Source organism: Lytechinus pictus, chromosome 11, assembly GCF_037042905.1.
Source record: "Lytechinus pictus isolate F3 Inbred chromosome 11, Lp3.0, whole genome shotgun sequence".
Classification (NCBI taxonomy): domain Eukaryota; kingdom Metazoa; phylum Echinodermata; class Echinoidea; order Temnopleuroida; family Toxopneustidae; genus Lytechinus; species Lytechinus pictus.
The window spans coordinates 29,381,894-29,396,794 of NC_087255.1; the positions used below are offsets into that span (position 1 = coordinate 29,381,894).

The 14,901-nt window shown below is 36.8% G+C and overlaps 1 protein-coding gene across 1 annotated transcript; it reads right to left on the reverse strand.

Moving 5' to 3' along the window:
• Nucleotides 1-545: 545 nt before the first annotated feature.
• LOC129271142 (monocarboxylate transporter 12-like) lies at nucleotides 546-14,449 on the reverse strand. Its single transcript, XM_054908504.2, has 4 exons — nucleotides 14,112-14,449; nucleotides 11,144-11,284; nucleotides 3,163-4,044; nucleotides 546-2,118 (listed from the first exon to the last, which is right to left on the reverse strand). Exons 1-4 carry the CDS (start codon nucleotides 14,281-14,283, stop codon nucleotides 1,967-1,969), a joined length of 1,347 nt encoding a protein of 448 aa, XP_054764479.2. The 5' UTR covers nucleotides 14,284-14,449; the 3' UTR covers nucleotides 546-1,966.
• Nucleotides 14,450-14,901: the final 452 nt, after the last annotated feature.

Genomic DNA, 14,901 nt, shown 5'->3' on the forward strand with positions numbered 1-14,901 from the left:
TGCATTCTAGGTAATTAATTGTATTCTATTTGATATTCTGGTAAGAATTTGTGCATTTTGACACCATTATCACCAACCTGTGCCTTTCCATCTCAGAGATACCATTATACAGTATATACAAAAAGGTCATTGACCTTTGACCTTGAAAAAAGCACTTTCCCCAACCCGTATTCCTCCTAACTTTTTTTTGGTAAATGTTGACACCCATACCTACTCAAATCAGTCAAAAAACCATTTCCAATAATTTTATTCCAGATTGGCTCTTTTGTGGTCTAATTTAGGGATACTATATAGTCAATAGAATCAAACGTAGACAATTGTTATACAATCATTGCTAAGATTATTTTGTGTCACACAGTCAGACGGCAGGTCCCAAGAAAGTGGCTTCTTTCATCCAAGTGATATTCATGACTTGAGATGTTTTGCATATTTAATGAGCTTGATGCCGACCAAAACACCTCTTTTCATTCGGTCATTGCTGCTCTAATTGTGCATCGAATTTCATGATTTTGGTATCATTGTAAACAAGAAGAATCATTCTTTTAGGTCATGTGTTTGAATTTATTCAAAGATTTTGTAATATAGATAAAAATTTTGATCTAAAACATGCTACAAAATAATTATTTTCACCTGACAAAAGCTGCTATTTCACACTTTATTTTTGTTTGAGCCCAAATGATTTTTAGATCATGATAAAGCTGAATATGTAAGCTTTAAAATGGTATAAGTTTCAAAATAACAATTGGTTTAATCAGGTCAAGATCACACTTTTCATTGGCCAAGTACATAAAGCAGCTTGAAAACAAGAATACTGCACTCTGATTGGTCAAAGAGACCACGGTCCAGTGCCTGGGTTCATGGGAAGGTCACACTTCCCATATGGTAATCTCCTCAAATTACCCGCGCCTGTGGTTCTGTGAACCTTATCCAGCCAATCAGAACTCTGGATTTCATGCAAGTACAAAATTTCAGAAATCTCGTCTTGTACCTTGGTGGAAAAAGTGTGATCTTGACCCGATTAAAAGGTGCCGCATATCAAGAGTGGCACTGTGAGAAAGTACAGAAGTTCAGCTTTATGGTAATATATATATTATTGAGGCTCAAAATAAAAAGTTTTGCACAATTTGCAAAAGAAAACAGAGGACGAAAATTCAGTTTTGAGGCACATTTTCAGGCCAGAAATTTACTTATTTATCAAGATATTGTATACAAAATAAATGACCAATATGAAAGAATAACATTTACTCTATCTGATGGTGCAATAATATTTCATTTAGCTTGAGTATAAAACAGGTAAATTCTTAGAGAAAGAAAATTTCACGAATCACGAGATTTTGCAAGGAGGAGGATTCACATGATTTTGATGAATCTGGCCTTTTTGCTCATTAGCATAGGGACATGCGGTCTGACTGCACAGGCCCTATAGATCTGCTTTTCGTGTGCAAAATTCTTTCATGCGACACCATGCATGCCTTTCCAAGATGTGAGATTAAATCCCACTTTCATGCATGTACGACTGGTCATCAGCGTATACCGCCTGAGCCTGCGGTGGGCCTCTACTCTGGCAACTGGCTGGAGATATGCGAAACGCTAGATTATGACATGGAAAAGAAATTGGTTTTTCAAACAAATCGAGTACATATTGAATGAGGAAAAACGATCACCTCTCCAGCCGAAACCATTTCGCATGCGTTGATATGTACACATCATATGCAATAGGCCTATCCGTCTGAAAACCATCAGAATATGCATGTTTTTTTTCATTTGCTCTCTCCTCCTACACAAACGAAATAACTTGCTCTTCTTTCGGGAAACATAATATTGCCCTTAAAAGAACCATATTGCCCTCGTCTAAAGACTCGGGCCAATATCAGGAATATGATTATTTTGCGGGCGACATTTTGATGCTCCCCTCAAGGCCCGTCAATATTATATAAATATTATTGCAGCTGTATCGATCTGAATATCAATATTCTCTATCTCCCTTCGCCATGCTGTCAATGTACATTATTTTCTGGTGTATGAAGCTCAGGATCAGGATGATCACGCCCAAAATATCGACAAAACCCAGGAAGAGAAAAGCTGTGTCCAGAGACCCTGTTACATCCCAGATTTTACCTGTAATTATAGAAAAAAAAATCATTGCAAATGAAAGTTAGCATAATAGGTTAGAATTATAGTTTGTATTTGTTTGGGGCTGTTGTTGCCAACAAAAATTTAAAAAAATTGTATATTCGGTTTATTTATCATAAATATTTTGTATCGTTTAATCTCAGAATTTCCATCAGATTTAATTTGCCATCTTACCGATTTGACAATTTTCTCATGTCAAAATCATTACGAAATAATTCGTTAATTTTATCAATATAATTTGTTTGCTGGTTCGATTTGCTCAATCGATTAAATAATGTTTGGTATATGTGCCGGTCAATTCAATATTAAATAAGTATTGTTCAGACATAGATGTAGAATAATATTGATGTTCACCCCCAAAAAGGATCACCCAAAATCATATCAGTTATTTCCCACATCTAGCTATTCGTATGCGCAACTTTACGCACAACTTCAACCTGTTCTTAAATTTGTGCTGAACCAGATCCCCCCGAATTTCCCATCATCATCATCACCATCATCATCATCCCCTTACGTCAACGGATTGAAAATGCCCGTAAAATGACAAAGAATAGTTATAGGAGATCTATGTCGGAAACATTGATGAACCGGAACAGCAGTTTCGTCCTAAGGCTCGGAGCTAAAAAATTTTTTTACAAATATGTCATTTAATTGTCCAGAGTCAAGGACGAAACTGCTGATTTGATTAAATAATTTTCGAGAAAGACATATTGGTTGTTTTTTGTTATGAGGGGCGTTAGACAATACTTTTCTTTGTTCTCCGAAATTCCGCAGAGTAAAACATCCATATTTCTCGTAGGCGATCCTACAACGCCGCATTTTGCAAGGCAAAATCGACACGCAAGCAGTCGTTTGGTAGGCCTACCTGCATACTCCCGAGGGACCGTAAAAATTGTCATCTACATGTATATCCGCATTTGAAGGGGATTTGGGATTCAGTTATTGTCTTGCTCTGTAAGCAATTTCCTTAGTTATTAAGTGGCCATCTCCCCCCCCCCCCCATTTTAGAGGATGTTGTGGTGTCCTTACCTGTGGCCCATCCACCGGTCACTTCCCCCATACCGGAACAGACTAATGTGAAAGCTAGTGCTGTTGACGAAAACGAGTCCGGAACAACGTCCACAGATGCGGCACTCTTCGCGATTGCCTTCGCTCCTAAAGCTAGGCCGTTGAGGCTGGCAAAGACGCCTAGCATCGGTAGACCTGTCGCTGCTGCGTTCAGACAAAGAGGCACCGATCCGATGAAACCAAACAAGAGAAATGAAATTCTAGATGAAAATAAATCTTTATTTAAAAACTTCAGTATAGCTGGTAGAAGACGACCGATTGTGTTGCCAATACCGGCAATAAAAGAGAGAAAGACTGCACTGTGTTCTGGATGACCCTTTACTTCAGCATTGGAAATTACGAATATAGTCCAACCAGCATACGTAATTCCATGAAGATATGCCGCTATTAACAAGTAGGTCAGTAGTGGATATTGTCCAAACATACTGATATTTGACTTTAGGTAAACGGTTGAGATAATTGCCCACGAACCGGTTATACAGCGTTGACGTAGGGAAGTTCGTGGATTTTTTATTTTTCCATCTTGCTCCTTGTCAACGACAGTAGGCTGCGACGACAGCAGTGCCGAAATGCGTGTTGATTTGTCCTCTTGTGATACCCGCGGTCTTAAAGTCCCTTTGAACAACGCCCCTGATACTACCGTGTGCAGATTGAGGCCTCCAAGAAGAAGGATCGTTCCTCTCCACTCATAGATCTCCAAGAAATTCTTCGTACAAAATGGAAGCACCATCATTCCAACACCAGCTCCCATTGCGCTAACGCAGAACGGTATTAAGTAATTGTCGCCATAAGCAGATATAACAGACGCTTGAGACGGGAGGACGGTCATTGCAAATCCAATACCTACGAAAAAATATGAAAACACATTATTTTTATCAATTCCTTTCGTTGGGTTAAAATTGCACCATTTATTTTTTCATTTATTTATTTGTTTGCCATAGGTAAATATAAAAACATTAAAGCCCCCCCCCCTTACTCTTCGCGCGATTTCTCCGGAACGCACAAAGACATCACCAAAGATTAATAAAGAAAAAACAGCATTAATATGGTCAGGAGATACAAGTAAGAAATATGATATTCAATTCAATTCAATTTATTTCACATTTGCATAAAAAGACAATACATACAATTAAAGTGATAAAAGGCATATAATACATGAGATCACACAAATACAGAGAACAGGCGCGTAGCCAGGGGGGGGGGCGGTGGGGGCGGTCGCCCCCCAAAAAAACGTCCCCAAAAAGAAAAAAAAAAGAAGAGAAAAAGAGAGGAGAAAAGGAAAAGCGAAGGGAAGAAAGGGAAAAGGGTAGCTTTGTGGGTTTTTTCTTTTTATTTTATTTTTTTCTCAAAAGAGAAACTCCTTCACTCTTGCTCTAAATTTATATTTTTGCTTCCGCGCTGCGCGCGGTTAAATGACAATATTGCAGTTCTCCATTGTTTCCCCCACCCTTTATCTAACCCTGTTTTTCCACCTCAGCTATATGTGTTTCTTGCCAGTTAAAGTTCAAATGTATACATTAGGGCATGGAATTAGAGTAAGGTTAGGCCGAAGTATATGAAGTTATCATTTTTTTTTTATTGATCGCGCAACTTCTGGTCGGGTCGGCTCCGGGCGGGTAAAATCTTTATATCAATTTCTGCCGTCACCTCCATATAGGCAAATTCTCCCGCTTTTCATCTCATTACTAAACAACCATAATTTGGGGGCAAACAGGTTCCTAATTTAAAAAGAGGAAGGTATAAATTTCGTGTCGTATTAAATAAAAAAGTACAATATTTTTCATTCAAATTCTATTAAACTTCATGTCATTTCTCTGCACATTCATCTCCTGTTTTGCGCCCTCAGATTGAAATTTTGAATGACAATTAAGTTTCTTCATCATTCAAAATGAAGCGCTTCAGGATAAGTCAAAGAAATTAGGCATCCTTTTTTATATAATTTCAATAAATCAAAGAAGTTTCAACTTTTTGCGCACTATTTTCCTTGTAATGAAGTTCAATAATCTTAAATAATCAATTGAATTAGAGCCGATGTGGTATTAGAGATATCTGCATTTGATGAAACGTCCGCCCTTTAAAATTTCAGAGTTTCATTGCTCTGCGCGGGGAGGAATATCTTCCTCCGGCATATACACTTCTTCTCTGTTTTGCGAATTAAAGATATGCACTGTCGCTAATTGTTTGTAATCAAATCTGATCTTTCCAAGGGAAGTACTCAATATATCTTAGAGAATACCCTTTTCTTTGAAAAAAATGATAAAACGCTCTAGCTTCCGCGCTTCGCGCGGGGTTATTATTACTTTAATTTCCTCCATTGTATTCCTTTTTTGTGCGTTCACAATCACTTTCAAAAACAAGGTTCAAAATCACAATATAGTCGACTGAATTGGAGCTGATATAGGTACTAGAGACAAGAGAGACGGCTCCTATTTTCATTTTAATTTATGAAACACCAAAAGCTTCGCGCGGGAGGGGGAAACTACCCCTCCCTGCACCCACCCCCTAGGGAGCGCGCTTCGCGCGCTCTGTAAGTGTTGGCACGCTTCGCGTGCATTTACCGCCCCCTCCAAAATGAAATCCTGGCTACGCGGTTGACAGAGAATACAAATGTGTGGAATTTAACAAAGGCCAAAGGCCTATCAAAGGCAAATCCCAAACGGTTGCAAGCAGGAAAAAAGTTTTATAGATAAAAACAAAACATAAAAAGAAAAAAAAAACTAACCAAACACAAAAGGAAACGACAAAACGGCTTAAGGAACAATTCATGAGTTTACAAGATTTTTTTTATACTTTCTTTTAAAAGAGTTGAGTGTTGGACATAATTTAAGATCAATGGGTAAACTATTCCACAGAGTGGGTCCAACATATTCAATTGTAGTTCGTGAGAAATTATATTTGAAATTAGGCAAATAAAAGTTGTCAGACTGTCTAGTAATGTAATTACAAACATATTTGTTTTTCACAAATAAATCATCATAAAAAGAGGGAAGAGCATTGTGAAGAAACAAGTACATGAAATTTGCAATTTGATAGCTGTTTATATGACTGATAGTAAGTAAATTAAGTTTTTTGAACAAAGGTTGTGTACTGATTCTTGGGGAGGAATTGGTAATAACTCTTATTGCACGTTTCTGTAAAACAATTATTCGGCTTAAATGGACCATTGCACAGTTACCCCAGAGTATATTGCAATAATTAAAGTAGAGCAAGACAATCGATTGATATATCATTAGAAGTATGTTTAATGGAATTGAATTTTTTAATCTGTTGATTGCACCAATGGATTTAGAAACTTTACAAGATATATAATTTATGTGGTCTTTCCAAGTCAGTTTGTTGTCTATGACTACACCCAAAAATTTCGTAGAATTAACTACAGGAATTTTACTATTTTGAATAAAAATATCAAAGTTGTCGGATGAAAAGTTTTTATTTTTAGGTTGAAATATCATACAACATGTCTTGTCAACATTCAATTTTAATTTATTGGCAAGAAACCACTCATTTATTTTTTTCAGTTCTAGATTTATTGTTGAGGTTAAATCATCTATATCATCCCCAGATAAAAACAGGTTTGTATCATCTGCAAAAAATATAGAGTGTAGGATATTACTAGCATGCTGTAAATCATTTATAAAAATCAAAAAAAGTAACGGGCCTAACACAGAGCCTTGGGGCACTCCGATATTGACATGTTTCATCTCAGAAGAGACATTGTCAAAAGAAACATATTGTTTTCTGTCCTGAAGATAACTCTTAAACCAGTCAAGGGCTACTCCTCTTACACCATAATGTTGTAATTTTTTTAATAATATTGAATGACTAATACAATCAAAGGCCTTTGATAAATCTAGGAATATACGAACTGTGAATTGTTTGTTTTCAAAGGCCTTTGCAATTGTGGAAGTGAATTCAAGTAATGCCATGTAAGAGGAGCAGCCCTGTCTAAAACCAAACTGTTTCGAATACAGAATGTTATTTTTACATAAAAAGGGCATGAAACGATTGTATATCAAACGTTCAAATATCTTAGAGAATGTTGTTAAAATGGATATCGGTCTATAATTTGAAAGCGACTGTTTACTTCCTCTTTTGTAAATAGGAAGAATTTTTGCTATTTTAAGACTACTAGGAAAACAACCAGTGTTCAATGACAGGTTAAAAATAAAACACAATGGTTTAACTATAAAGCATATACATTTTTTCAGAACCTTTGTACTTATATTATCGTATTAAAAAATACTATATCATATTAAAAAATACAATTTATCTTGGACTGTTAAACCTGTAAAATACTTAGGTCATTATATTTATTCTGATAATGACAAATCGCTAAACTCAGAGTGGGAAGAAAAATTAACTAAATTGAAAAAGACTCTTGACAGCTGGTCAAAACGAAACTTAACTATTTTTGGTCGGGTAACTATTCTTAAATGTTTAGTACTTAGTCAAATAATACATTTGAGCATTGTTGATTCCATTCCAACAAAATTCATGACAAGTTTGGATAATATAGTGTTTAGATTCATTTGGAACAGAAAAGTAGAAAAAATTAAAAGATGTACTTTAACAGAAAATTATATTAATGGTGGAATGAAAATGACTGATGTGCACAATCAAATGCTAAGCTTTCGGTTAAAATGGTTAGGAAGGTTTTTGAATGACAAAACAGAAACATGGACAAAAATGTGTTCGTATTGGTTTGACCTCCTAGGAGGTATCTCGTTCCTTTTAAATTGTAATTTCAGTACTAAAACACTGAAAATTATAAACGATAGGAAAATACCAACTTTTTACAAAGAAACATTGAAAGATATTTGTATGTTTAACCCTAACTGTAATGATATTCGAAATCAAATACTTTGGCATAATAAACATATAATATTTGATAACCATGCAGTCTTTATTTTATAAAGACTGGTATAGAAGTGGTATAGTTTACTTAACATATATTATTGGGAGAAATGGTTACATACCAATGGGAAACATTCAGAGAAAGATCGATATACAAAGAAGTAAGAATACTGTTATTTTCGACTACACAAAACTAAAAAAGACAATACCAGCAATATGGATAAAAAGTTTGAGCGATAATAGTGGCATCACTATCCGACCTCTTGGTTTTATTGTTCCCCAGGTAATGATTGGAAAAAGTTTGAAATGCATCAGTGATCTGAGTAGTAATACTGTATATAAACTGTTCCCCTCAAAAAATACTTTCACCAATAAATGCTGTTTACATTGGGAGAACAAATTTGATATTGATGTAAATTGGGCAAATGTATTTAAAAATAATCTTATTCAAGTTAGAGAAAATAAATTACGAGAGTTCAATCTTTAGTTATTATATAATCTCTTACCAGTAAGAAGTAACCTGTTTAAATGGAATCTTGCAACAGACGATTTGTGTCCAACATGCAAGGTTAAAGAAGATATTATACATGATTTTATTGACTGTGAACTAAACAAATCCTTTTTTTAAATATATCAAAATTATTTTGCGAGAAGTTTACAATGTAAAAGTGGAAGTAAACATCAAACAATTGCTTAAAGTTGAAAGTGATAGTAAAACAAATCTCTTTGTAACTATTGCATTTTGGTCAATATATAAAGTTATTTTGGATAGGAACAAATCAGGAACCGAAAAAAGAAGTTTTGTTTTGAAACATGTATTTATAAAAGAAATTAAAAAACGGATAGAAATGGACAACATTGCTAGTAAAAAGACCAAAGAAAAAGATGAACTGCCCAAGGGCTTGCTACGATTCGTGTAAGAACAATCTATGTAACTTAAATATGATTTTGTAATTACTGTAATAATACTTATATGTTTCATGATTTATGATTAATTGATATGCAGAGGGAGGGAAGAAAAGGAAATAAAAGGGAGATAAAAAAAAAAGAAGGGGAAAGAAGAGAAAGAGAAAAGGGAGAAAAGATAGAGAAAACGAAAAAAGAAGCCAGGGAAAAAGGAGAGAAGAGAAGAGGAAGAGGGGGGAATAATAAAAGTGCGGGGGCGCCAAATTGATGTTCAACCTAGGAAGGGGCACCAAATTTATATTCTACATTAGGAGCACCAATTTCATTTTTGACCAAGGGGCGTCAAATTGACGTTCAACCGGGGGGGGGCGCCAAATTGATGTTCGACTCTGATCTGAATATTATAAGATCAGTAATGTTCGACCTAGGAAGGGGGGGGGGGGTTAATTCGACCTATGAGGTGATTCGCGCTTCGCGCTCGCATCGAATAATTAGTTTAGATGGACATCCTGTTAACGATTACCTAATGATTACCAAAATTGCTTAGAATGTCCACTTTTGGAACGGAATATAAAAAATGTTCAGCTCGCGCTTCGTGCTCGCATCGAATGATATTAAGGTGCCCATCCTGTTCATGATTACGAATAGTGCTTAGAATTTCCACACTTTGAGTCAGAATATCAATAAATTTTCAGCTCGCGCTGACAGATAGATACATAGATAGATAGATACCCATCCTGCTCATGCTTACAAAACTTCTCAGAATATTCTATTTTCAGGTCTATACATAACATATCAAAAATCGCGTTCGCATTATCTATTTGGACTTATGAAATAAATCTCCCTTAACTTGTTTGTATGAATAAAGTAAAGATGTTAATAAACGCGTCAGTCTTTTGTAAAAACTACACCCTAAAAAAAAATCAGCATTTAACTCCCGATAATAATGATAACAATAATAATAATAATAATAACTATAATAATAACAATAATAACGTCGTATTTTACCCTGCCGCTTCAGCTCTGAAAACTGTTCTCTCAGCGGGCCCTGCTTAACATGATAATGTTTTTTATAACCCCGGCTTTAGCACGGCTATACCTTGATCGAGCGCTCTAGCATTCGAGGAATTTCTTCCTACCGAGTACCTATTCACCTGACCTGGGTCGAGTGCAGCACAATGTGAGTAAATTTCTTGCTGAAGGAAAACACGCAATGGCTTGGATTCGAATCTATGCCACTCTGATTAAAAGACAAGAGTCGTAACCACTATACCATGACACCCCCACGCCCGATCGGGAAAATATGGATAAAATTGAAAATACCCCCTCCTCCCTATTGGCGAAAGCTAAATATACCCTTGGTAAAGAAATAAAAGCTCCCATCCACATAATTCTAGTAGGGCTTACTCTGATGAAAGTACTTAAATATATATGCTTTTAAGCACCTGTTTGCCAGGCTGGGGGTGGGGCACCATTTTTTTCGAAAAGTACACAGGGGTTAAAATTATAGGTCGGGTCACCGAGGTGCGAAATCCTAAATACGTGCCTGGTGCCTCTCAAGCAGATAACACAAAAGGAGAAGGGGAAAGGAGGGAAGAAGAACACAAAGGCAGCCGCACGGCCACCGTACGCTCGACGTATGGCCGCCGTAGACAACTCTACGCCATGGCTACGGCTAGTCCAATTTCGAACGTAGAAAAGAAAAGATGTTATAACTCCGCGTTAAATTTCTACGGCCACCCCTACGGCCTGTAAAAATTAGGAATCCGCCGTACGTCGACCCTGCGGCCACCGCAGAAATCTCTCGAATTCAGGTTTCTACGACCGCCGTAGAGCAAATGTGACAGAGGTATAAGACACCTTGACATATCTTACGATTTTGCATTTTTCTAAAGGCAGAGCCGACGCCATGATATTTATATAAAAGGGTGGAGCAGGAATCTCAATGTTTCCTCAATCGAATTTCAAGGGTGATAAAGATAAACGGCTAATACCTTGTGTCCTTCTCTTCTCTCTCACTATTATTTTAAATTGTTAACTCTCTTATTCCATCCAGGTCTTCCCTATTTCTCATTTCTCCTTTTCCCACTAATTGAAAACTGTAGCGCCGTCCATGGGTTATAGTGATGCCATGGGAATTCGAATTCCTTTTAACCCGTCACCGCTTGGAATGAAATCTCACCTGAGATGACGAGGAAAACTGCTATGGTGATCTCGGTGTCGGCGATAGAACACATCATTAAGCCAGCCGACCCAATCATTCCGCCAACCATACATAACCGACGGGGCGAAAAATGGTCCAGCAAAACATTAGCTAACACCCCTAAGAGAGGGATAGGGGTAGGGGGATGAAAATGTAAAGCATATTTTATGCTAATTAAAGGAATAATTAATATATTCATTTTTATCTCTAACCACAATGGTAACACACTCAACTGCTGCAGCCTGTGAAAAAAATCCAGGGTTCGAATCCCGCGCAGTCTGCCTGTATTTTTTTTCACAGGCTGCAGGAGTTGCGTGTGTACCCGTGTGGTAATGTTGGAGAAAAATGATCTCATGGGTGGATTTCATTTTCAAGCTTTCCTACTTTATGAAGTGTTGTTGCAACATTGGACAAAGTCGGTCTTAGAGAGTGATCTTTGAACATATTGAAGGTCTAGAGAAATTTTTGGATGCTCATAGAAAAAGACATTGATATTGGCACTGCTAGCTCGCCATAGTTGAGTGCGATTTGATTAATCACACTTTTTCGTGTGTGTTTTGGGGGCGTTCAATGCATTCGATAAGACGTAATAACAATATTCATCGACCAAATTTTCGTATATTAAAGTAGTTATAGACTTGAATCAGTGATCATACTCTTGACCATGTTCAGTTTGTGGTCTAAACAGAAAAAATACTCTCGCCACGAGCGAGAACCGGGAACCGGGAAGGAGGAGGGACCCCCCACCAAAAAAATTGTATATATTCCCCGTAAAATGGAAAATGCCTTTTTTCAAAATTAAAACCATTTCTGAAGTCAAACAAAATACAATTTAGGTTAGAAATTTGCCAAATTGTTAGTTCAGTTATTGTTTAGTAAGGTACTCATCCTGTTCCTGGTTACCAAAACAAAATGCTTAGTTTTTCACAAAAAAAATCGCGCTCGCATTATTCGATAGGTGAGATATGTATCCTATTCATGAGCGACTAAATACAGTCCTTAACAGGTTACTTTTCTGGTCAGCATATTAAAATTTCAGTTCGCGCTTGGCGCTCGCTTTAATTATTTAGTTAGATCGTCACATCTTTTTTTCAAGAGTACAAAAACTGATCAGAATGTTCAATTTTTATGTCGTATTACATGAAATGTCAACAAGTTTGACATCGCGATTCCCGCTTTCAACATCTCGCAAGGATGCCCTTTCAATAGGAATTGGCGCCGTAATAGACCAAGAGGGAGTTTTGCCACTTCAGATTTGAATTTTTCCACACCCGCGCGATCGCTACGCTCTCTCGCGGATGAGCCTAAATAGTTATCTTTTCACTCTAAAATCAATTCAAATGGTTTTGCTCAACTTAATTACTACAAAACACACAAACTACTTCAAGCAGATGATAATCTCATGGTGAAATTTCCGTTTGCACCAAAATGCCCATTTTGACATATAAGTGCCCCTTTTCTGGCTCCCCCAAGCGAAAAAACGTTCCGCCGCCCCCGACTCTTGCTATGATAGCAGAGAGAGAGAAATATATAGAGGGAAGAGGGGGGAGCGCGCAAGGAGAAGGGAAAATAAAGGAGAGAACGAAAGAGAGAATAGAAGTGTGCGCGCGTGTGTGGGTGTGAGGTGAGCTTGTGTGTGTGGGGTGGATGCATGAGGGTATGTTCGTTTGCGTAGGGGTTGTCATCTCCACCACAACCATTTTCCCCTACACACCAAGACGCGTAGCTAGGCATCTCCTAGCCATACGACTTGTGGGGGAGGGGGGGGGGTGTAAATATATCATACCGCGCTTTATTTGTCATCCTGTCACTTTATGGCTGACAGAAATGAATTAATAGAAATTTGATTTGTGATTTTATATTTTATACTACTATATATTTTCTGTCATGTTTTTATTTACTGATTTGATTATCATTATTTTTTGCCATTGGAGAATATTATCAAACGACGAGGCTCTCCCTTGATGTTCATAGGCGGACAGACCCCCCCCCCCCCCAGAAAGAGAGGAAGAAAAAAAGGAAGAAAGAAAGAAAAAAAAAAACAAGGAGGAAAGGAAAAGGATACACAAAAATTGAAGGCCGACTGAAAAGCTGAAACAAGAAATATTGAAACCTATATATAATAGCGAAAATTACAATTTTTACTATGGAAAATAGTACACAAATTTTAAACTCGTTTCTTACACGATTTTGTTTAGAAAAAAAATGACAAGCAAACATTTTTTTCCGCACCACAATGAAGGAGGTTTTGACCAAATCCCTCCATTATATAATTCGAGAAATTGTTTATAACACTTCATAATCGCAATGTTATATAAGAAATATAACGATTAGTAGTAAAAAGACTGGAAACACAAAAATATTGAAAAAGAATCTGAAAATGCAAAAAACTTTCCAAGCTCACTCTCTGCGCTAGGCTAAGCTCGAAGTTCCTCACTTTTCCTTAAAAACCCCTCATTTCCCACATTCAGATTCAATTTGGTTTATTGCATACAAATTTCACAGAATATAGAAAAATACATACATATTTTCAATGGATAAACATCAGAAAAGATTAAAATGTACTCTGCTAGGAATATTCACGTATCTCGTGTTCATTTTCCATTATACATGTTATAAACATGTTTAAATTTGCATAAATGGATATTCGACTAACATTATATTCCAAAATGCATGAAAAATAGATTCTTAGAAAAATTCTTGAAAATTGATAGTGAATGCTAGACAAAAATGATTTAATTAATCTAAGAGGATAGAAATATCATATGTATCAAACTAAAATAGCAGAAGATAAGGGAAAGTTGTGAATTAAACACACTCGATTCACAGAAAACGCCATGTAGATTTGGCTCCTTTTGGAATAAAACAATGAATGTATCAGTCTTCCCAAACCCATCCATCTGCATAAGACTTGAAATTAAATTAAATTTCTGCAATCGTGACTTACCAAATATTACAGTGAAGGCATGAAAAATCCCGATTAAAGTACCAATATGACTTATTGTGGAGTCGATGTCTTTAGCAATATGACGAATAAGAACCGAGAACGATTTGATGGTTCCGACCTCGAAAAACTGAATTATCCAAGCACCAAGGAGAATGAATACTTTCCTGTTCATGTTTTACTGTCAACTGTTCTTTTTTCTTCTTCCTCATCTATGGATCTTCCGTATTTCTGTTTGTGTTACTGATACAAAAATGCTCATTCGTTACCGATTTAAGAAATCGTGATCATGAAGATATGTAGACAGTACCTGCATCTCGAAATGTTTTGAGCCCTAATGTAAGGCTAAGTTCACATACTAAGTATAAGTACTTGGCTATTCACTATACGCTGTACGGGCATGGCAGGGTCGCGAAATTTTTTTTTCCCACCGCAGTTCCGGAAACCAATATGAATATTCATGACTTGCGTCTTCGGAATAAGAGTACGGATGCACACATCTTTTTACAAAATGGTATTGCCATAAATGAATCAGCACCTTCGAATTGCCCGTACCCTTATATTGGCCTTAGCACTAGCGTACCTAAGGGGGGGGGGGTGGGCAGGGGGTATACTGCCCCCCTGACGAGTCACAACTCATGCAGGGGACGTATCCCTGTCCCCCCTGACGAGTCACATGCAATGAAAACAGACGTGTGCCCCCTCTTTTGAACCTGAAGACCTTTTTTATTTTATTTGCTTGTCAATTTTTATTTGGTTGAGCACCTTTTTTTCTTCTTTTTTTTTGGCTTGT

Bases quoted from the DNA above. Each gene is read 5' to 3' on its own strand.
- LOC129271142 (XM_054908504.2), bottom strand. From the start codon at position 14,283: ATGAACAGGAAAGTATTCATTCTCCTTGGTGCTTGGATAATTCAGTTT. The intron at 11,285-14,111 runs GTAAGTCACGAT...TCCCTCTCTTAG, and splicing joins TGCCTTCACTGTAATATTTG to GGGTGTTAGCTAATGTTTTG. The intron at 2,119-3,162 runs GTAAGGACACCA...CTATAATTACAG, and splicing joins GACCGGTGGATGGGCCACAG to GTAAAATCTGGGATGTAACA.